The following is a 24418-nucleotide window of genomic DNA, read 5'->3' on the forward strand; positions in this document are numbered from 1 at the left end:
GGCCCTTCCTGGCTCGTGTTTCGTGAAGGGAACTATAAAAAAGGCCGGCGGACGTATTAAATGATAGTAATCGTGGATCAAACGGTGATGAGTGGAACCCCCGCGAGCGCGTTTTGGCGAACAAGGAAGGCACGTAGCGAAACTTGAGGTCGCGTTGTGGGAAGAGGAGGGCGATTGGCCAAGAAAAATGTAAGTAGATCGACGAAGTTCGAAATAAGAGAGAGAGAAAGAGAGGAAGACGAAGCATCGGTTAAACGGAGAGAGAAGACGAGAGAAAGAGAAAGAGGACTGTGGGTGGCCGGCAGGAGACGCAAAGCGAGCAAGGTATACCGACAAAGTGGGGGATGAGAGCGTTGGAAGGGGGAAAACTCCAATGGTAGGGGAAGTTGAGGATCGGGACAGGAGGAGAACGATAATGAAAATGCGTGACGAAGATATAGGTAAGAAGCTGCGGAAGATGAAGAAGGAAGGACAGAAGAGCGAGCAAGGACACGAGGAAAGTAGACGAGGAAGGTAACGAGAAAACAAGAGGGATAAACGAAAGAAATGAGGGGGAGGGGGGGGGAAGGTATGAAAAAAGATGATCGAGTTGGAAAGAGAGAAAAAGAGCGTAACACGCTGGAACGAGCAAAGTTCTCCGAGAGGAAGGGAGAGCAGAAGAGCACGGTATAGAGCGAAAGAGAATGGTAAAAGTCAGAAATGGGGACAGAGACGGAGGACAGGTATGATTGAACGGGAGTGAGGAGGATAGCAGGGTAGGAGAAAAAGAGAGAGAGAGGAGGAGTGGATCGGAAGGGAGACAGAAACAGCAGCGAGATCGACGTAAGAACGTAGGAAGGAACGAGAGGCTCCCGTGTCGTTCGCGCTTGCATTGCTTTTCGAAGCTCGCGCGCGAACGGTCCGCTCTTGTTGGACGTATACGTGTGCGCTGATCGATAAACACACGTGAAAATCCAGTCGGTCCTCGTTTACGGTCGATGGTGTATCGGCTGATATAGTTGGCGAACTCGAGATCGTTTATTTATAACACGGTTGCGGGAAAGCTTCCACTCATCGTTAAGTACGATTCGTGTTCATTCGATTATCAGTTCGATCGTAGTTTCCGCAAACGAAGGAGAAAAACGTGGTGCACGCGAATCGAATCACGCGGAACTCGCCGGCTCACGGAGAGACGGTCGCTTCTGAAAAATCTACCGGCTACGTCGACCCGTCGACGGACTCTGGTACAACCATTCGCAGTTTCGAAGAATGATTGCGCGTCTTTGAGGTCAAGGAGAATAACGGAGAGAAAGGTAGAGTGCAAGTAAACTTTACGAGGAAAGCCGAAGCGGAAGGATCTACGCGGGGTCACGAAGAAAGGTATCTGTGCACCGCATGTACGATTTTCACGTTGTACCTGAAAGCGGTTTCGTGTTCCTGTACTGATCGTGTCTCAAATGATATACCTTTGTATATACCTTTGTATATACCTTTGTGTCTCTAACGTACTTCTCTCTACTCGCTTCTTATTTATCAATCGATATATTACTTTATCGACATATTTACGACTTTCTGTTATTTATCTATCATTCAGACAATTTACTGTTCTATATGATCCGTAGATAGATTTTATGTCAATAAAACTTTCTAGCAGAGCGTTCGAAGATTAGTAGATACGAGAATAACATTCGCTACTAAAAGTGGCTGCACTTTGACTCCATTTGGCCTTAAGTTATACATTTGTCGCTTAATCGTAGTAGCAATCAAAACGATGACATCATACTCGCTCGCGAGCCAAAATAAACTTCGCTAATCGTACACCGAGGAAACGCAGAACCGCGTTCTCTGAGGCCCTCTTTTCTAATCAAAGTGTATTCAATCGAATAGACTGATGTGTTCTAGACAATCCAGTCTATGTTTTACGCGTTTCTGGCAGCAAATTTACCGATGTTTAGATAGAAACGTAGAAATTATGCGTTGTTTCAAGGCATTGTTGTTAAATACTGGGTATCTTGCAGCGCTAGTTGTATAAATAAAACTATAAGTCTAAATCAGACAACATGAGCACGGTAGAGGATCGTTTATGCTAGCTCTAAGACTGTGTCATATGAACCTTATGCGAAGACAGACATTCCAGCCACGAATGCCATGGTTGAAACGCGAGAATCCACGCGAATCGTGAAAATAACAGAGACATAGACTTTTACGATCGTTTCATTATGTTAATTCTATCCAGCGACATCTATTATGTTCCTGGTATTCGTGTACCCAGCGTTTTTCGAAAAAAAATCCGACTACCTGCTATTTCTCGCTACTACACGCAAATAAAACCCTCGCATCTAGTTATATTCTGTCATCGTTATGTTCTTTAAACGACAGCTCACGATATGAATAATTCATGATACTAATTAGTCGAGGTTCGACCTATCGTGTCCGGTAATGTCTATGATCTCCTTCTTTTTCTCTTCGCTTTGCCGATATTGATAACGACGAATACCTTTGTGATAATAGAAATGTAAGAAGTTATTTACCCAGCGAACGAGAATTAATTAACTGCAAATTGAGACGTATTTAAAGTTACTATTAAGAAGTCTACATTAATTGTTTGCTAACATACATTATAGTTTCAATATCTCACGATAAACAAAATAATAAAAATTATTAGGGTAATACGTAGCGAAGAATAATTTCAAAAGTTCCTCAATTTATGTTAACGAAATTCTAATAATCTGTTGTCAATTACTGTCAACAAGGTGAAGGTGATGGAATTGAATTAATTTCAATTTGTTACATGTTAGTATTTCCAACATGTGTTTAAAAGGAATTTCATGGATGTGTAGGTATTTCTTGAGAACAAATTTTCTCGTAAATTCAATCCACCTTTTCATCGATTCGATATAGGACGGTGAACAACCATTTACTCGTTAGCTTGTCCTATTTATCATTTTCAGCGTGTGGAGCACACCTCATTAAGTATCATACATTAACGTTAGATAGATACTAAACGTCCAACGACTTTATTAAATATCAAAATTTGACGATCTTACTTAACCGGTTGTTAACTGTGGATTATATGTTCCACGCTCGATCGGAAAGTCAAAGAAAGATCGCATATTGTAAAACTCAAGAGAAGCTTCGTTCGATGTTCGATTGGCGAAACCGATATCCATGTAATTGAATTCGGTATGCTGTCGAGGAATCGATTTCGATAAAGCGGACGACAGAAAATATGAGGATACGAACTTCGAGTTGACTATATCGTACCTCTCGTACGGAGGAATGTACCTGCCGGCACGGCGCGGCGCCGCGTTGTGACGTCGAGTTAATGATTGAACCTTTCGCGTGGACCGTTTGTATACGCTTCCAAACAAACATCATTGGAGACAAAGTTATTATAGTGACAATTGAATACGGTATTCTGTTTGAATGGAGTCTGAAGATATGCTTCACGTAACTGTAATCAAAGTTTCTCATTCTTATCTCTCTTATCCTCTTTATCAATTTGCTCGTAAAACTTGTAAGGGAATTCTGAAAGCATTTCTCCATTCAGAAGACGGTACCACGCAACTATAACTAAAGAATTTTATATTATTTCATGCTAAAGAAACTATTTAATTTAACCGAAAAAATTATTAGTTTAATCAAATGCAATTTACTATTTCCATCTACAAAATCTAAATACTTTCTGTACAAGAAAAAGACTCTTTAACTTGATAGTGATACCAGTTTATTTTCAAATTACAACAAAAATATTCCATCATAGGACAAAATACTCAATATTTCTTACGATATCGTCAATTAAAGTTTCAATTGCAAATCTTCTACATGCACTTTCTTTGTGTACAGGAACGATTTCGTGGAACGATCGAGAATGATCGTGGTCGCTGTTCATTAGACTAAAGCGATTTCCCTGAAGTATACAAACAGGGACGACTCGCCTGGGACGTGTTATAAATCCTTTCTGACCTCCCCACGTTGCGACGTGGTATTGTGATACACCGATTAAGGAAGATTGGAAGAGGAAGATATAATCCCCCGATTCGACTCTCATAAGGGAACGTAATGCACGGATCATATCGGCGTGTACGATATTACTTTTATTACGCGTTTCTCCGATACGCTATGAGAGGACCGAGTGGCGCCAACCAGCCGGTCTCCGCTTATGTATACCTAGCTATCTACGTATGTTTCTTCAGAAACGTGTATTAGGCCCGCGTATTCGCATGGTCACCCGTCCGCTGTGTCTACCTATGCTCTACACGCGTTTTATTTCCACTCGAAGAATAAGCGACGGCTCTCTGTAGACTTGGTAGACCTGGTATACCTCGTCCGCCAACAGATTAGAACAGCGAATCGAATATTTATAGCAGCCCGTTTTCATGATCGCACGCACGCCGTTCAACGATGTACAGAGGATAGGGGGACACAGTGCCTGTGTACAGTGTTGCGTTTCGATAACGCCACGGGAGTTCGCGATCCATTCTTCTTCTTCTTCTTCTTCTCCTTCCTCTTCTTCCGGATTTTTTCTTCTTTTCTATTCTTTCATGGCAACTGGAGATAGCGTAATCTGGGAATCTGGTCGATAAATCCTGAACTATTCCGAGATCAAACGCACCACAGACTCGAACGTACGTCTCGGAGTTATTGGCAATATTCTTGTTATTTATGCCTATAGCGCTGCTTTATGTCCGTCCCGCGATCCTGATTACAGTGTGCACGAGAGGCGTTCTTTATCCGGCGCCTGTTACCGCGCGTTTGGTAATATTTATACTTATATTCTTACGTCGCGCGAATTAACAACGTTTTACATCCGTTATTTTCGTAGTTCTGGTATTATTTCACGACCTCATTCGAACCGGTCCTGTGCACTTTCGACTACGCGAATGCGCGCGAGCTATGTTGGTGATTAACGACGTTCCTCCATTCTTGGCTATTATCCAATACGTGTCTCTGGCGCCAATAATAAATTAATAATTTCCGTGGAATTCGCGATACCTGTCCTTCTCTGATATATATTTCTTTCTTTCTTTATCAAAACGTGACATTATTGAGTCGAAGGTCAGCCAAATTAATAGAATGCGACATTGTTTGTCACTGTTTTCGATCGTGTTCTCTCGATCAATTAAAATTGTCACCCTGTGTGAACGTAGCTGCTCCCAATTGTACTATTCCAAGACGCGAGACACGGTCTTGCTGTTTGCACTAACGAGCAACAACGTTCGACGGACTCGTGAAACTGCCGAGACCACAAACTTACTCGTCTTGTCCACCCGGAAACATCGCATGGTGCTATATTTCTCACGCAGTAATTACTTCGCTTGCGGTTCAAGAACCTTCGACAGACCAGTGGTCCTTAATACAGAGAATGCAGATTAATGGTAACGTAGTTACTCCGCGAACTCGAATAATTTCTACAGTTTAAACTACATTAAGCATTCGTCAGAAAAATTCATTTAATACATAATTTGCAAAACACTCGCATCTACTCATTTCTTATTAACCGCATGTCAAGGTAATAGCCAGGATGAAAGTCGTGGATATCTTAAAAAAGTGATTGTACAGTTTGCCCCACATTAAACATCTAACACTACATAACCATAAAAATACATTTAATACATAATTCTGAAAATACCGACATGAATCACAGACCACGAATCTTACTTGCCGCATCTCAAGGTAATGTCCAGGATGTACACCATGGAATGGCCAAAAACATGTTATGGGGAGCAAGCAGCATCGCAATGGCCTTGCCTAAAAGTCGGTAGCTTACGAAACAGCACGTGGCTGCGGTATCGTCGGGGTGTGGTCTTTGCGGTTTCTCCCGTTACATCATCACAAATATATGGTCAGTCTAGTCATGCACTTTCTGCCCGCGGTTAGCATTCTTTTTTTTACCTTTTCCTTTTCTCTTCTTCCTCTTAATCTTCTTCGCGAGTCTCTGCACGCGCTCAGGAGGATTCACCCGTAAACGCGTATAAGATTACGTGGCACACATAATCGAGTGCGCGAGCTTTAATTAACGCTCGCTATTATTCGTTGGCACGAAGAACCGATCGCATTACGCGTGGCTGAAGCATTAAGCCGCGGTAATGAAAGAGTACGACAACCCTTGCACGTGTTGCATTCGTTTCAAAAGGTATATTCGTAAGTTTCAACCAACGAAACGTTCATTTCCTTAAGCCTTCGCAACAAAAATTGATTAAGATCCTAGCAGCTTGAATCACTGTGTTTCTACGTTCCTATAATAGTATCACGATGTTTCCCAGTCGCGTTTCTACTATCTTGGTATTCCAGAATCGTGTGAAATTCTCGTACAGCGAATTCCGTATGAATATGAAATCAGGTACACGTTTCGCGGTTTCTTTGGCAAAAGGTATTCTTTAAACAAACTGTTTATTCGACATTCTTTAGTACTGGGTAATCAAATTACAAGTGGCTTCGTATCGATGGAAACAATTCCTCGTACGACTTTGCATTCCCACCTCAGTGTCTGGTGAGCGCGATGTTTTGTGGTCGTGGTTCGCGGAAAGTACGGAATCGGTTGGCAGAAGGAATGAATTTTCAGCAGAAAGCAGGCCGCTTTGAAGTGCAGACGGATCGCTGCCGTTGAGTCAGTCCTTGGCATCGATTGCCATAAGTTAGCGATCGACAAGTTCGTGTACATACGCAGAAAGCCTTCGTGCGTCGTGCACGATCAATCAGCGGGCCTTTTTAAAAATTTCAGCCACGTATTACGACTATTACGAGTGATACTTAGAGGTAGTCAGCTCTCCCTTTCTCTCTCTTTCTCTCTCTGTTCTCTGACGTCTGCCGCGTTCTTTCGCGGGCCAGCTAACGCTGCTACTACGAGCAGAGTGACTCAGCGGCCAGCAATCTCATTCATCGACGCGAAAGAGGAGTATTGCGGCGAACCGCGTGTATAGAACGCTTTTGCAACGACGCTTCGGGGAACGAGATGTTTTCTAGGATGGGAAAGCGTTTTAGTAATTAGAGCCATTCGTTAAACGCGACGTCTCGTCGTTGCTTCGTGTATTCAACTTATTTTTCACATCCCTTATCCCCCCATCTCTCTCTATTTCTCTCTAGTCTATTCGATCTTGAGTTAGTTCACGACAGCTCTAACGACACACGCAGATTTACCATTCGTATATAACGTGAGCCACGTGAACTTTCAGTGATAAATTTGATTTTCTGAAATTCTAACCGAGCCCGATGCCTGGTAAATCCGTACAGAGAATTAATTACCCGTTATAGGCAAACATGTAACTCTCCCGAATACATTCTTCACATGTAGCACGCGATATTTTGTAGCCAGTATCGGAGTCGCGCGGCTCCTTTCACGGGGCGAAGGAGGAGACGCGATCCGCGGCTCCCTTTTTGACAGATGTTCCGTGAAATCATGCCATGCAAATGGTGTACCCGCGTCAAAGGAAGTCTACATTTTTCTCCTCTACCCACGCTTCGAGCTGGCAATTCAAAGTGCACGCTTGATAATAATCGGCTGTGATTTCATCTGTTATTTTCATGAGTTGTCGTCAGTGGGTAGGCAATTCTCGAGGTCTAAAATATATTGGTTGCTTTGATACGCCTATGTACATTCACTTTTGTGGTATTGATATTGTTTAATAAGAAACAGTTTTACGCAGAATCGTATAATCCTATTCCAATTAACTTTCAACGCATCATTCCTTGGAATGTCGGAGTTAAAAGTTTGAGAACTATAAAGATATAGTCGTCTAATCTATATAGAAACGTATGTATTTAATTCCAATAAGAAGAACATCGTGTCGTTCGTTCGGTAAATAAAAGGATTAGAATGTTTCTCGTTGGCACGCAGATAAGTACATCGTTGTAATTGTTCGCGGTAGATTCGCACCAAAGATAGAGCTATTCGTCAGTCAGCGGTTCTATTTTTTCCCTGTCTGGTTAAAAATAGATACAGACAATCCGTGTCAGCGGTTTGTGACCCACGGGCTGTTTTGAAACACTTTTATTTCTTCGATGCGCGTGAAAATAGCTGCCCATTTATTTCTGTGTCGTTAGTTGCCCCATATTTTTGGTCCAGTAATTTACTAAATCCAAACATTCTGATAAATATATCGCGTACCCATTTACGCGCTATCGTCCGAGGTCGATCATTTTCTTCATTCTATACTGTGAGTGATTCGTTATTACTATAATTTTCAACGTTTTATCCGTAATAATCGAATTTGCATAATGATATAGCAAAAGTTTCACAAAATAGAAAGTGTCGCTAATAGCCTAATCTGTACCATTGTTTACAAGGTAAAAGCTCTCTATCAGCTACGTCCTATCAACCAGACCGTTTCGAAAAAGACTTCGCGTTTTTAGAATCGAATCACGTCAAATTTCCCAGTTGCGCTCTGACTACGAAATTACACTTCATTGTTCACCAACCGCAATTTACATACAAGGCAAAGTACGGTTATCGCTATTAAACCGTGCACGAAACATGCCCGCACGCAATTTCGTGGCAAAGCTAAGGCCAGATTTTTCTCGCAAATTGATCGTTGATTCTGTTTCCTCTCTGCTTCCCCAACCGGTTGTATGCAACTTGCGACGACTTCCTCTTGGCAATTTATAGCCAGACGTTTTCTTTGCCAACGATTATTTTCACAAATGCGAACACTTCCATGAACATGCTTCTTCTTTATTCTACAAACACGTGTTTTGTGGAAGCGATAAAATTTCGTTTACTATCAATAACGATCGCACTCAAGGCCTGACTGTCTTGTGCATCTGTCGTAGACCGTCCTAAATCTACTTGACAATCGTTCCGCCCTCTTGTTTCTCTTCCCGATAGTCGTCCACGAAATTGCATCTTAACGTAATCCTCCAGGATTGATGCTGAATCATACGTAGAGACTTCCAAAGCGTACGAGACGTGCATTATTCTGCGCTTACGAATCTTCGAATTAATGCAGCTCGTGCGTGCATTACGGTGAATCGGCGCGATTACGTTTTTATTTCGACCGGTAAATGAAGACTGGCGGATTGTTATCGGGTCGCAATAGCGGCTGATTTAACGAGGCGCAAATTGTCGACCACCAGTATCGCGTTAGTTCCTTCGTTATTTACACTGAGTCACACTGTAAATATAGATACGCATTCATGACGCGAAGACCACGAGAGCAGCGTTGGATACTTTTATCGCCGTGACTTTCCCCGTTGCATCGGCGATTAGCCTAATTCCCTCGATTACCATAATAAAACGTTTCGACCTGTCAATTTGTCCGCTGATCAAACCTCTGTGGGAAATTGGTACGTTAACGGTTGAAATCGGTTTTAACAAATCTACAAAGTCGAATCTCAGATGGTTACAAAAACAGACTGATTCGTCATAATCGTATCTAATGTTTTACGCATGTTTCCAGTAGGAAATTTGTTTATTAGCTTTCGAACGAAGGAATTTGATTCACGAGCTTCCATGTGGTTGGAAAAAAATTGCGCTGAACGTAACGAAATTGCAATGTTACGCATTGGATTAATAATAGCGGGTATCGTGGAGCAGTTATGCAAAACCATAGAGAGATTCATTGCCATTCGAGCTTGAAACCATGCCAGGTCTCTTCGATTCTTTTTTCGTCTTTCATTTTGAATCCGTACTCCCTCTGGTAGCGTTCATAACAAAGTACTTACGTATGTGTCAAATGTAGTAAATTCTTCAGTATACGTACCTATGTGTTCGTGCACAGTAAACGGGCAACACGACACGATGTTCAAATACATGATTAATCGTGCTATCGTCCCGAGCAGTGGCATCGATATCGAAATGTAATTAAAAGACATATCGCTATCTCCGTTTTCATTGTTAAGAATATCAAATTTGATGCAAAATCTCGGCACAAGTATGAAGATATATGTATCTGGAATCTCGTATCGAGGAATTCGTAATACTTTTTTCTGTGCGTATTATTCAGTGTATAATATCATTCATTTCGTTATCATCTTTTTGCAACTCGTTTTGATGAAATTTTGATGGAGTTTATTGACAAAACACCCAAAATTGCGCGACACGCTGATAACGTATTTACATGTATGTCTATAAAATTTTAATCTTTTTAATAAGCTCAGACTACATACTTATCAGCAGCGATAAATATATGAACCAATACAATGTTGATTTCCATTGTTCCGCTTAAATATAATACAAATATCAGAGATATGCACATATCCAATATACTTATTATGTCATGGTTTCGTTTTAATATTAGATACAAGAATCGTGATTTATGTGGTACCAGATATCACTAACTGACTCACAAATCTTGCCAGACGCTTTCCCAAGTTATCAAATTTCTTTAACTCCAAAATCATCTTGTTCTAAAAGCTTCTTAGAAGCCAAATTAATCAGCTTCATTTCTTACGAAGTTCTTAATCTTATTACTCAACTATATAATCAGTATTTAATATCATAAAAAAGAAACGAATTAGGGATAGCATAAACGATTATAAAAATCCATATTTGTAGTCGTAACTTGTTGTCGTAACTGATGTAAGGACTAGAGACGATCAGTGTGGTTTTTAAGAAATTCAAATCTAACGATCTATCGATTTCACAGTTGTTTCATTCTAATAATACGTCGCAATTCGCAGATGGCAGTGACATGGTCATAAATAATAACAAGCAAACAGAAATAATAAATGAAACGGGCTTATATTAAAATCTGCAAGATCGACGGCAACATCAATCCATCGTTTTTACTGAGAAGAATCGACGTAATCGTCGGTTAGTCGGTTGCACTTCCGACTACGTATCGTCGGTCACGTCATGACGTAACGTCCAAATTTATGATTAATCGCTGTTCAGATAGTCTCGCGTTCCTTCTTTCGGCACGGTTTCGTAGCTTCTGCACGTCGCGACAGTATATTCGCGTTGACGAACGTGCGAGTGAGTGAGCTGGCAAGTGTACACGAGCTCAGAGCTCATGCGTACACGCATGTACGGATGCTGCCGCGGAATATAATAGCGGTAATACGATGGAACTGGGGCAGTCCTGCTTTGACGGGCGTCTTAGAAGCCTCTACCTGGCTACTGCTCCGTTTCGCCATCGTCACGCAAATTTTTATTTTTGGAAACGTTTGATTCTAGAGGTTCGTTCCTTTTTTACTCGATTTGACGTTCGCGAAATACTGGGGACGAATTGTGAATTGTGAAAACTCGATATCTACGATTAGACTGCAGATTTTTATACGTTTGTGAAAAATTTAAAGATGCGGTATAAAATTTCCAAAGTAGAATATTCGTTATAATATTTATTAAGTGAAAGAAATATCATTTATTTAGTTGTGATCACGAAAATTTGTTTCTATATAAATATCCGCAGTCTATTCATGATTGATAATTGAATCACGGTGAATTTTTTTTAGAAATCAAATTTTTTTAAAAATTCGTAATTTGTTCGTCTTTCTTCTTTTGGGTGATCTAGTGAATTTGGAGATGTGAGATTTTTAAATCGAGTGAAATATCGGTAGGTTAGGATTGTATTAGAAGCGGCCAAGTAAAGCTTCGACATTCCGTGGAAACTAGAGTGAGTTCATCCAGTTCAATTTAATAGACGGTCACGTGTAAACTAGCAAAGGTTAACATGACAGAAGCGATAGACATCCGCAAGCGATAACTGTCGACTTTCACGTCGATTTATTTTTCCCATCTTACGAAAGCTAATGTATATCTTTTTCGTTTTCTTCGTTTTACTTCTTAACGATTTCTACGGATTATCGCTTAAGTACACATGACGAATATTACATATGCGGTGTAGTAGCGTAAAAGATAGCAATATTTACTTTCAATCAACGTTATCCACGCATGATACGGTGAACGAGAAAATTCTTGGAATCACTAATCGTTTTCTTCTCTCAAACTTGTCCATTTTTGCACTTACACATGTACACAAATAAGATAGGGAAACAAAAATCCATAAAATAATTACAAATGGCTGGTATCGGAATACTGCAATATTTCGAAGCCTTAGCTCGAAGTACAAGCTTGTTTTCAAATGTTTAATTTCTGCCAGTGCACCAGTTGAGTCATGAACTTTCATCGAAGATGAACCGCCTCAGGTGAAAACTAGTTGCTCTTTAGATGAATGTCAGATAATGACGATAAGCGATGTGTATTTATACGTTGATTATCTTCGTGACATATTGTGTTCGTGCGCATTTCACGGCACGCGTGATGCCGCTCAGTTATTAGCCTCGGTGCAATTATCAATTTGCAACACTTGCTATGGTACAGTGTTCGCGGTAGTACCGCGTGTCTCAGGATCGAGCAGCCATTTATTAAATTGTTTTCATTAATCGAACGCTGTTTGCGACAAATGGCTCGGAAAATGTAAATCAGCGATCGGTACCATCGTCGATTTATCTCTCGCGCGGCGATGATTCGAAATCACGCGCGCTTCGTGACATCGTGGCGGTCGTCATCCGACCATTCATTTGCCGGTGATTGATCGATCGTATAATTAATACTTGTCTGCATCGCATCTGCACTTGCAGTCGCGGATTTAGAACGTAAATGATTCGACTGTTTCTGAGGAAAACTGCAGATTTATCTTATTACTCGACGCATGGCCAGACGTTGGACGTTACTTCAGTGTATTTTTATCTAGATTGTAACAAAATGTTGCTCTGTGTTCGCATTATTCGACACTTAGATCACTTTTAAACGTGGAGCTAAGAATATAGATTGATTGTTCACTAATCGATGCTATACAAAATATTTTTCATTTAATAATTAAATAATATTAAATGTGGTAATTGAGGGACAAATTAGCAAAAACAGCTTCTGTCAAGTTTTCCGCCTATTTAGATGATAATATATTTAATATAGTATTCAGAAGATTATATTCTGTCTTACAGCCAAAAAAAAAAAAGAAAAAAAGAAAAAATGAACTAAACCATCTACAATAAGTACAAATACATTGACAACATTTGTAAAATATGATAAATGTTTTATTTCAAACAGTTTGAATATGTAGAAGAAAAATGAAAGATGTCAGAGTATTTTTTGTTTCTCTGAAGAAAAACAAACCTGCAAAAAAAAACAAACCTGTCATTTTTGTTATGAGCCCTTTCTTTGTTATTTATTATACACTTTTCATATATTTTCTTAGATAAATAAGAATAGAAAGTAAAAGATAAGTCGCTAAAGAACATGCGAATACAGTGCTTCATATGTACATACACATCTATTTCGTTTACGCAGTATGTTTCCAGATTTGCATGGCTTTTCAACTGATGTCACATTCCGGAATTATGATAAACATAACGAATATTTGAACCAAGGGAGCATCGTATTGGGGAGAAGACGTTTGAAGAATCGTTCAACTTTTCTTTAAATATTTCATGATATTTCTGAACAAAAATATTTTTGCAAATCCGCTAAGAATTCTTGGCAATGTTTTTCATGCAATTCAATTCACATCGTTCGCATGAAATTACGTAAGTGCACGTCAATGCGAGACGTCATTTCTTGCGCATTAATTACATGCACTGTTAGCAAACACAGCGATGAACTTCAAACGACGTGTTTGAAAGCCTCTGTACAGCACTTAGCTCGCCCGATTGTGAGAGATGCTAATTGCTATCCACATAAACGTTGAGTCTTCACACTCTTGTTAAGTGTGCGCAGAAATTACATCGCTCTGATTTGCTGCTCTTATTACTGACATTACTTTGTCTACTAACTGTGACATACTACTTCAAGTAAACACGAAATGTTTAGGATTATTTATGTTTAATTAATGAAATTTTGTACATTCTGTAAAAAACGATATATTCAGAAATAGAATAGAATTCGAGGGTGATTAAAAATTGAAATTTTACATATGAAGTTTATATATATAATTTGTCTGGTGTAAAGCGACTAAACCGGTATTCATGGTCGATGACGCGACGAAAGCGAGTAATCTATTTATCCAGGCCGAGATGAAAAGGCCAGCCAATTCATTGAGAGAAAATTTTGGGCATCATATTTCCCGCGTGTTAACGTAGCGCTGAATTAATGAATATGTAAGTAGATACTGATGAAAATGATGGTTCTTCAATAAAGTACATCGTGATTACCATTAAAATGTACAATACGTCGTTTACTGTAAAATGCTCGCCAATTTATTTTTATAACTTTCTTCTCTACATCGCGTCGATTTAGTTGATTCCGTACAGGAGCCTAATCTGTCTCTTCGCCACTAAAGGGTTGTTATTAACTTTTAATGAAATGGATTTCGTTATAAATTCCACTCAACATCCACGAGGCAATCTCGTAGCTCGAAAATCGACGACCACAAAAATTTATGTTCGAATATATTTCTTCAATTTTTTGCAGCATCAAAGAATGTTTAACGCTATATGCTTACCTCTAATTAAAGAAGAAACGAGTCTCTGTATTTCTTACATGGTATCTATCTCATTTTTTTGTTTATTGAATTTGCAAATATCCGCGAAGTTACCCAGAAACGTGGAAACTAACCTTTTCTTATTCTTGAAATTCAAAAATAGAGCGAGCGTATTTTCAGAAAGATTTCCAAGAATTCTAATCCAGCGAAACGACTTCTGGTAACGATAACGAGAACAATTGTTCTTGGCTTAATGTATTTGCTACTTCGAAATTGGCAGTTCGTTAAATCTAAGCATAACGTTGGAACTCGTTCGAACGATATGCAATCCGTTTATTCTTGAAGCGAGCAATAATTAATTGCGAGTCTTGATAATCAAAAGAACAATCGTTCATTCGATCCGTAAACAATTATTCCTTCTCACTTAATCTTAACTCAATGAGAAAGCGTTTTATAAAGCATAATTTATGTTAAAAGCCAAATAGCGTCTCGAATATCTCAATATACGCTTCGATAAACCTTCACGATTTATAGACGTATTTATGATTTTATGTCATCGCTAATTTTCAATCTTGTTACCGTGGCAAAATGTTAATCGAACGGGTTTTATATTCCACGCCTCTTCCGTTTCTGATAAAAGTTTCAACATTTGAGCCACTCGGTGGAAATATACTCGTTGAGTTAAGCACAATATTATCATCTGGCCGCTTGGATAATAGTTTACACGATATATTTCTCCTATTCGTGAGATCGGAGTCCTGTAAACTCGTAAGACGATGAACATTTTCACGCTTGGAACTAGTGAGCCGGTGCACGCCCCGGTATATTTGATACGAGCTGCTGTCGCTGCCGCTGCTGTCAGCTGTAACGTAATATAAAACTTCAAGAACTTGCTGAGAACGCGTTCTAATGGTCACGTAAATCCGCCCACTGTATCTTGTAAACAATTGCAAGAATGCCTGATGCAAGTCGGTATTCAATTACTGCCGCGATTGTCTTCCTTGTTTTGAAAGAAATTCTTCCTAGATGCTCTTTTGTACTACCGTGTGTAATATTACTTCCGGATCATCGTATAATGTTAGGTAGATAAAGAAGTAATGTCGATTTTGAGGATGTAGCAGTAAATCAACTTAGTATGATGTTAATTTATTTGACCGCTCTGTTTGGTGTAATTTTTCTACGATTGCGTCATCGTTTTGGAAGTTTCTTAGTAGGTACTATCGCCATTTCATTGAAATAATTTTTTAATGACCTAAAACAATGGTAATCTGACAGTGCCGTCTGGAGTATAGTGAGGACGAGAAAGACTAATACAATATTGTTACCTTTTCTAAATTTACATAATATAATTGACCAAGAAGAGACTTTGTTGTGTTCTACGTCTAACTATAGAAACTGCTCGATCTATACTCATTTTTATACCTTATAATATTTTATAAATATAGAACACAATTTCTTATTGTAAACCTATGATAAACATGAAACATTTGAAACTGATTTTCTTACTATGATCTAACATCGAAATTACTTCTCTGCAAACGTAATATTTCTCAAACTACTCTTTGAACCTTAAACATTCAATTGTTCATAATTCAAGTTGCGTTCGGTTTAAACTGCATTGATTTCAAAAGCGAAACAAATTTTTTATTCGCAGAGTCATGCTCGCGCGATATTTATTGGCAAGAAAATCAGCTCAAGTTCACGCTCGTGAATAGGACGGAAACGTAACGTAAATTAATCAGTCCGACGCGATGGGGAATAACGATCTCCGCGAGGAACTCGAGTAGCAGGGAGTCTGTAAGTTGCAACGATACGCCGCAAATGAAAACGCGAGATCGGAGAAAGTAGACACACGTATGTAGGTAAGAAAAGATCTGGTAAACGTGTTAACGTCGTTACAATCACGGGAAGTGCACTCGACACGTTATTATGACGCGCTTTGATCGCTTTGAATCACCACAACGCATCGCGTTCATTTTCAAGTCGTTTTGCCACGGTGACTCGTGGAATTCTACGTCGAGATGACCTTTTAAAGCGTGCACCATCTAAACATGGTCGTTCGACATCATCACGCACAGCATCGTTCCGATGTTCCCGTCTTAATGAAGATATACGAAAGCGATAAACGTTACGACCGGACCGGACACGAGGCAATCCTTTCGCCGGTATACCCGATATAAATCGGCACGTATTTGGACGCATCGGTAAAGTTACGTAAAGTCACGTGCAGGCGGGACGAGTGTGATTTTAATGCTCCCGATAAGGAAATGCTGAATCAATAGATATTAACTCGGATAGGACTATTATGTAACTTAGTTGATCCGTCGGATGTTTCATCATCGAAGAGCCGTAAGAGTAGTCATGAGAGTTGAATATTGTAGTTCATCGTGATTTTGTAAACGTAAACCAAGCGAAAACCTTCCTACTTCATAAGGGAAACAATTTAAATATTCAGTCCGTTGTCAAACCAGCCCACGTTACTAAACTTGTCTAAATATATTTGATTTTTGAGCTAAACGTCTGTTTTTTTAACAATTGTTTTTGTTTTGTTTACAATTTAAAATTGTTTAGATATCGTGCGAGACTATATTCAAATATCGAAGGTATTAAAATATTACTCGTCTTAATAATTCTGTCCGTGTAGTTGATTGGTATTTGTACCATGCATTCCTGCCAATTTTGGACCATTACAGATTTTTCTAGATAATCTGTCGTTCGTAGCTACGATGCGCGTGAATTATCGCAACGTTTAGCCTTGCGCTTGTACTAGACTTGAGAAAAATGCGAAGTTATATTATTGCACTTATATGTATGCTCGTTTTAGATTACCATAAGTATGAGTTGTAGCGAGTATGCGTGGCCTGACGCTCATTTACGTTCAACAGCGCTACGCTGTGTATAAACTTATTCGGAGTTTAAGGTTAATTGGCGTAGCCTTGCGCACTTATTTACATCCGTGCAATCACAAATCTTCAGGCCAGAATTATCGATCGTAAATTACTTCGTACATCGTACGCCAGTCGGATTGCTCGTTCTGCTAACACGAAATGGTAATACTGTTCACCTTTGGTTGCTCTCGGTCTTCGTAAAACGAACATTTTTATGTCTCTCCGTTGGTTTTAGCGAATTGAGCCTCGAACGTCTTAATTCTCCACGCAAAAAAACCAACAGATCTTCCGTAAGTTTTGATACTTTACAACCAAAGTATGATTTTCAGGAAGTTCGAAACGAAATAAGATTCTTAATTTTATCTCTTCAACTAAAGGTTAACCAAGAAATTTTTGTAACTTGAAACGAGTCCACAAATCTTCAAACAGTTACATTGCTTCTGAATGTAACCATGACCACAACTTAGCGCGTAGAAACAAAACTCGCTCGAACTGGAGCAGAACGAAATCAAATCCGTCCTCAGCGTATCGGGTAATATTCACTTTACACCGGGTTGCAAACCTAACACCAAACTAGCACAGTTCGATCGGGAAATAATTATATGATCAACTGCATAAACAAAGCCGCGTCATAACGAAATTTCAGACGAAATACGCAGGCTCACGAAAATATTTAAGCAGTTGTAGACAACTTTTGCGTGTTATATAAAACATTTTGAAATCTCATTAACGCTATTATGAGACATGACTATCGCAATCGTATTTGTAATGTTTGAAGTAAATCTGAAAATATCTATAGAAACTACGACATATTTGGTAGAAGTATATATTCCGGAGACCATAAAATTATTTGATGTCAATTATCCATTATATTAATAAACCTCGATATTCAGTATAATGAACTTTGACACTTATTATACAGTTAAGAAATCTATACATGGTGTATACTAATTTTTTACTAAATACATATATATATATATACCTATGCAATAAATATCTTTCTAGTTTCTATATAGTATATATATTTTCAGAGTTTCAAAATTGACCAATATAATTATGACAGTCGTGTCTTCTTACAGTGCTAATGAAATTTCAAAACGCTTTATATAACATATACAATATGGACATGAAAGATTTCTATGATAAGTGTTCAAATACTCGTACTTTTAGTGTAAATCGTGATGCGTTTGACGAATAATAGTTTGGGTGCGCAATAGGTCGTCATGTCGATGCGTCACGAGGTGTGGAACGAACGATCCATTCGTGTATATTTATTATTGCCGATGGAAATAAAAATAATGCAAGTACGTAGCTGCCTATATGACATCAGCCAAACAATTCGTTTTGCGTGATGATGCATGAAGTGCATCGGATGAATGCTGCGTGAGAGTATCGGTGCCATCATTTGGGTGTGGGTGCTACGAACTGTGGCTCCGTTGAAATTCTTGCACGCAATTAACTGTTTCGATACACATTGCGCTCGATTGGTTACATTCATTTTCCCGATAATTGCATGAACGCATGTCCGCCAATTGGAAATGTAAACTTCAATAGTTGGCAGAATTTATAACAATGGCGAAACACCATTTATTTGAACTTGTTGCACGGCAGACTATTCGGGTAATTGGAATTGAATAATTGTTTCGACTATCTATGATTTTTTCTTTGATCAATATGCGTTCATGTTCAGGTAAGTGAATTCAATCGATGGAAGTTTAATTAATAACGTTAAATTTAAATTTCGTCCTAACAAAGGAAATTCTGTTATAATAAAGTATTGGCTATTATATTTTTCGAAAGTAACCATCAGATTGCGAATTTGTTCGCATTTATGGGAAATTTGGAGGTGCACAAATGCACATGGAGTGCACAAATATGTAAAATAAAAATATGAATTCTGAAGACATTTGAATTAGTGAGTTTGCAGACACTTATAGAATGCTATCCAGAATGAAGCCTAGCGAGTTAAATTTATGTTTATTTTCAACCACAGTATATCAAATAGAATTTTTCATTTGCGTTACGTAGAAAATTTCCAGTCACGGCTACTGCAAATTGTCCGTTATCCACTCGAGTTCGAACTCATAACTCTGGGACACCCTATATTCCGTACGTAATTACAATAATCAGACAGAGCTTTACGATCTTCAAACGTAAAATTGTTTCTTGTCAGTGGCACTATAATACTCCCTCGACGGCAATGATAAAACCACGAAATAAGACTGGAAACGCAAATAAAATCAAATTTGCAAGCCGGAGAAAACACAGTTGAGCAAGTGGCTCTACGAGCGTCCTGACGTTAGCGTAACGTGGTTCAATTCACTCAAATTGCCTTTGCTATTAACATTCATTCCGCCTGAAATGGCTAACTCGTTGTCAACTAACCAATAAATTTTTTAAAACCATTGCATAACGAAAGCTTATCACATAAAAGGTTCAATGACAGTGCATGGGTACTATTGGAAAGCGTGTTAAACAATGATTCCAACAACACCTACGAATTTGTCTATCATTTACTATAAATGTACTTTGCGTTTTAAAGTAACACTGTGTGTTACGCTTCATAAACATATATTTTCGAGCATGATGTATCGATACAGGGTTGAATATCGTGACTGCCTGAGCACGCTAACGATCTGTGCACGTTCAGTACATTCCGTTGAAGTTCGATGGCGATATAGTTCACCGAAATCGTTTTCGTGTTCGTGACTTAACCTCTTTGCTCCTACTGAAACAAATATGTTTCACGATTTTACTATTTATAGGCTGAGCCTACTACATGCTTTCGTGCATTATCGTTCGTTTTGTAAATACAATTTCTTGATCAAAATTTGTATGCGTTACTAGTGAAAGATGTGAGTTCTCTAACAAATGGATGAGCATTACGGAAAGAAATCTTTATGGCATCGGAAAATTACTTTGTTTACCATTGCTGTCTTGTCTTGTTTAATACGCACAACCATTTTCAGTATCTGAATTGCTATGATTATTTATGTGCATATTCGTATTCCAATTCCATGTTTTGTTAATAGTTATCGTATCTATGTTTAAAAAATATCTCATTTTTACCGTGATTTACCCTATATATTCTCATAGAAGACATATATATAGAGGGCGTATATGTCTCACCCCATTTTCTCCTTTGATTTATTACATCAACATAAGAAATATTTTGTTAATTCGTTCGTTGGATCTATTTCTGATTAGAAACTTTTATTAGAAATTGAAGAAGTAGTTCAAGATTTCTGGCATAAAGTATTAATATTCTTTAAGTTCTCTGTTATAGTATAAAGTATTAGTTAATTAGTTAAAACTTAGTTATAAAAATAGTATAGTGTATGTGTGTGTGTGTGTAAATACCAACAATTCATTTGGAATTATCGATGCACATAATCACAGTATAGTTACCGAAGAAAGTTCTGCAGCAGCCAGTCGGTTCCGTTAGGAATGCCTAGATTCTAAGCTGTCCACCGGTCTATTCTCGCAGTCCAAGGAAACGTATCGTCAATACGATCTTTGAAACGGCTCACGGCGTTTCTGGTCCGTGTTGGACTTCGGTTTCCATTTTACATCTATGTTTAGACCTGGCCCAGCTGATGTCGATAAACTAGGCCGAATTGCAGCGCTTCCGTAACGTTTATTGTCGGTCCAAAAGTGATTCTTCCCCATTATACTCGGTGTTATGAATGAATTTATAACATTGTCCTCCATGATTGATGTTTCTACTCGTAACACTACTTTCGCGTATTTTCATTGATTCAAAAGGATTTAGTCACTATGCGTGACTCAGGAGTCCATTTAAACAAGTTTTGTTAACTATTCTCTGCTCGGATAGTTTCGTGTTTGAGGTCAGTGGCAGCTTATTCAAGACCTCGTGTTAACAATTGTTGATCGTCAGTTTCGCAGAATCGCACATCAATTTAACCACACATTACAGCTCTGCAAGGATTGAATAAATTTGCATTAACGAGGTTTGCAGGTAGGCTGCCGAGATACCAGATTTAGATGGAGCAATAGCAAATTCAGATTAGTCGTTTAGGAACAGTCATGATTCACCTCGACGCGATGCTTCGTTTGTTGCATCAAAAACGAGACACGTATTCTCATGACTTAGTCAGTCAGTTTCTCGTTCGTTGAATAGAGTTATACGTTACGCCGTATCCGACAGGTGACAACTGTCTCGGATCGTTCGGATACATTTAATCAGATTTCGGAGATAAATGGATCTTGTCTGAGAGCACAAGCATTTCTCAGAAGTTTCATTATCTTCTTACAATGGTTACGCGTCTTCGATTCAAGATCGTTTCATTACCTTGCCTCTTATCGTATCATTTCTACCTTTCACTCTTATCTTTGATAAACATTTAATCTAATTCCGATGATACTTGATAAGATTTAATGCATCTTTTTTTATTGCTACCAATAAAACATCCAGAAATTCCTTTTCACTTTCACCATGTATTTGAATCGATTCTTCTGTTTCCAGATGTGGCAATTAAGGTTTTGGATGTACATTCTGCTCATAGCGCTATCGCTGGCTCCATTGCAGAGGGTCGCGGCTTGTAGCTGCATGAGCAGTCACCCTCAAATACTATTTTGCAATTCAGATTTCGGTAAGAATTTGTATGAAATTTGCTAGAAAAATACGATCTTTTCTGTTACTTTATAAACATGCTTTTTCTCTCCTCTATAATAGTCGTTCTTGTAAGAGTGAAGAAGATGATGAACGTGAACGAGCATGAAATCGCCTATAGCGTGAAAATCAATAAAATCTTCAAGGTTCGTATGGCAGTTACACTATTTTTACTTATCAGTTTTGTATCGTAACCTAAACCTGATTGTTTTTTAATTATAGGTGAACAACAAGACATCGTACACCGTCCTGAAGAAAAATATTTTATGGACCGCATCGTCGGAAGTTTTATGTGGAGTGGACCTCGAAGTTGGAGAAACTTACGTTGTTAGCGGCAAAACTTATGATGGTGAAAAGGCGAACATATCGTTGTGTGGTATAAAGATGGCCTGGCGTTCTGTGACGAGCAGACAACGAAAAGGTTTCAGGCATTTGTATCGTTACGGTTGCCCGTGTAATGTAAGTGAGAAATTTTTATTTGTACAAATATGAAGCTTTCATGACACATTTTTCCATCTTTATAATTTGTGACTTGTAAAATTTTGCTAATAATGATTAGTTCAATAGTACAAGACGACACAGACAGTTGCATGTGACTGAATTCTCATCTCAGCTACGATACATTTTAACCAATAGGCCATAATATCGAATTCTTATTGACCAAGAATTCAACTGTTTTCTTTCAATTACACTCTGTTCGTTTCGTGAATTGCAGATCTATTACACACCTTGGTGGACCAAGGGTGCCGCTCTAGAAGGCACAGATGGCAAAGAATGTCTATGGGAGAGCAAACCTGGTCCGGAAGAGTGCCAGAGGGATTATGGCGTTTGCATGCCAGGACCAGCTGGATGCTCTTGGGTCCCGTCGGTTCCTTATAAGAACTGCATCAAGGAGTATCAACAGAAACGCGAGCAACAGAGGGCGCGAGAACCTTAAATCTTTCTATTTCGATGCATGCGAAAGTTCTACGATGGAACGAGAAAATCGATCACGCTGGCGAAAAATCGACGTTGCTCGTGCCAAGTCACGTAGCACACCTCGATTTATGAACATATTTGTGAAATTTCGCAGAATCCCCGCGAGAATAATGTTACTTCGTGTGCAATGAGCGTTCCAATATGCAGCAAACTGGCGCTGTACCATGTAAACATGTTGACAAATTAATGCTATCTTATAACATGTGTTATAGCGAACTCTGTACCCGGTGTGGTATCTTCAAAGCAGAAATATTTGTAATAATTAAATATTCAAGAAATTTTCCAAGTCAAATGGTCGGGATAGCATTAATTCGCAATGTAACGTTTTCATTTCTGCATCGTGTCATGCTCTATTTATTGTTGCGTTCCATTAGAAGTATTAATCGGGTAGTGATATATCGACGAGTACAAAAGTTGTACACTGATTAAATACACGAAGCAGGGAATCGATTGGAGAAAATCGTACACAGCTAGCTGAGGGGAAGCTGTTATTCAGGGGTATAATATAAACCGTCGAACTCTTGAAACTGCTTGCATTTTCATGATAAATTACTTCCTTGATGTTTCGATGTCTGTTTCATCGCGTTTGTAATAATTGATATTCTATTTTCATCTTTTATTTAACCGGTTGTCGGTAATATTTATTCCGGGATCGTTGACTTCTTTCACAAACCGAATAATAAACATCGTTAAATGTATTCAACGTTTAATTAATCCGCGTCGAGAAGAATCATCGGTAAAAAAAACTTTGTTCGTATCGATTCAGATTGAAATTTTCCTCTTCTACCGTTAATCATCGCTGTTAACCTTATTTCGTTTAATTGAATCGTAGACTAACGTTGATTCGCAATATGAATCGACTGAATTTCGTGAAATCTGAAATAGCAGGTACAGATGATTGGCCATCTTTTTAGTTGTATATATTAGGCTATTGATGTATATTATACATTTTTAAATTATTCTCATTTTCATTTTGTTGTACGTAGTTTCTTCTTCTTTTATTTCTTCTATATAAGAAACTGTTAACACGTATTTAATTTTTAGCAAAGTCTTGTACAGGTCTCTGAATATTTGAAACTAAGTTACAATCGAGTCAGTTAAAAAAAAAAATAAATGAATAAATAAAAGAAAAGGAGATATTTTATAGTATTAACGAACAATGTTTAAGAAATATAATTTCTTACGAAAAAAATTCAAGTTTCCTTTTAACGATCATGTTGTCTCATTATTCGAAGGATAGCACAAAGATGCTAAGCGTTGTGTTAGAAATGTTACAATCAAGTTAGGTACTTTAACCTATCAACTATGTATCTAAGCGTAATCACGTATTGTTTCTTGATAAGAGTGACGAGAAACAGAAACCCTGTACATGGGTAGGACTTTAGTACAAAACACTAAAAAACGCGCGACGGGACGGAAGTTAGCCGGCATTTCCTAGCTTGAGAACGTAACACGAGACGATGTATGTTCTTAGTCTTAGTTCTTTCATTTGATAACTTTTGTAAAGTATTATAATACTTAAACGATGGGAAATAAACGAGAAACTCATATTCGTTCGTTCAATATACAGACCTAAACAGTTA

The 24418-nt window shown here is 38.5% G+C and overlaps 2 protein-coding genes across 4 annotated transcripts in view; one reads left to right on the top strand and one right to left on the bottom strand.

Annotated features, from left to right (window-relative positions):
- LOC100648875 (synapsin) overlaps positions 1 to 24418 on the bottom strand; it is a 39981-nt gene that overhangs the window by 6256 nt on the left and 9307 nt on the right. The gene's annotated exons all lie outside the window — the stretch shown is intronic.
- On the top strand, positions 866 to 24385 carry LOC100651062 (metalloproteinase inhibitor 3). 2 transcript variants are annotated; one of them, XM_048410967.1, is made up of 5 exons: positions 866 to 1359; positions 21711 to 21837; positions 21921 to 22003; positions 22080 to 22316; positions 22573 to 24385. In XM_048410967.1, exons 2-5 carry the CDS (start codon positions 21711 to 21713, stop codon positions 22792 to 22794), a joined length of 669 nt encoding a protein of 222 aa, XP_048266924.1. In that variant the 5' UTR covers positions 866 to 1359; the 3' UTR covers positions 22795 to 24385. The 2 variants fall into 2 exon arrangements, with proteins under 2 accessions (XP_048266924.1, XP_048266923.1); XM_048410966.1 differs by lacking the exon at positions 866 to 1359 and adding an exon at positions 10954 to 11094.

The sequence above is a fragment of the Bombus terrestris genome, chromosome 12 (assembly GCF_910591885.1).
Source record: "Bombus terrestris chromosome 12, iyBomTerr1.2, whole genome shotgun sequence".
In the NCBI taxonomy this organism is placed as follows: Eukaryota; Metazoa; Arthropoda; class Insecta; order Hymenoptera; family Apidae; genus Bombus; species Bombus terrestris.

Bases quoted from the DNA above. Each gene is read 5' to 3' on its own strand.
- LOC100651062 (XM_048410966.1), top strand. From the start codon at position 10,981: ATGGAACTGGGGCAGTCCTGCTTTGACGGGCGTCTTAGAAGCCTCTAC. The intron at 11,095-21,710 runs GTTCGTTCCTTT...TTCTGTTTCCAG, and splicing joins GGAAACGTTTGATTCTAGAG to ATGTGGCAATTAAGGTTTTG. The intron at 22,317-22,572 runs GTAAGTGAGAAA...CGTGAATTGCAG, and splicing joins GTTACGGTTGCCCGTGTAAT to ATCTATTACACACCTTGGTG.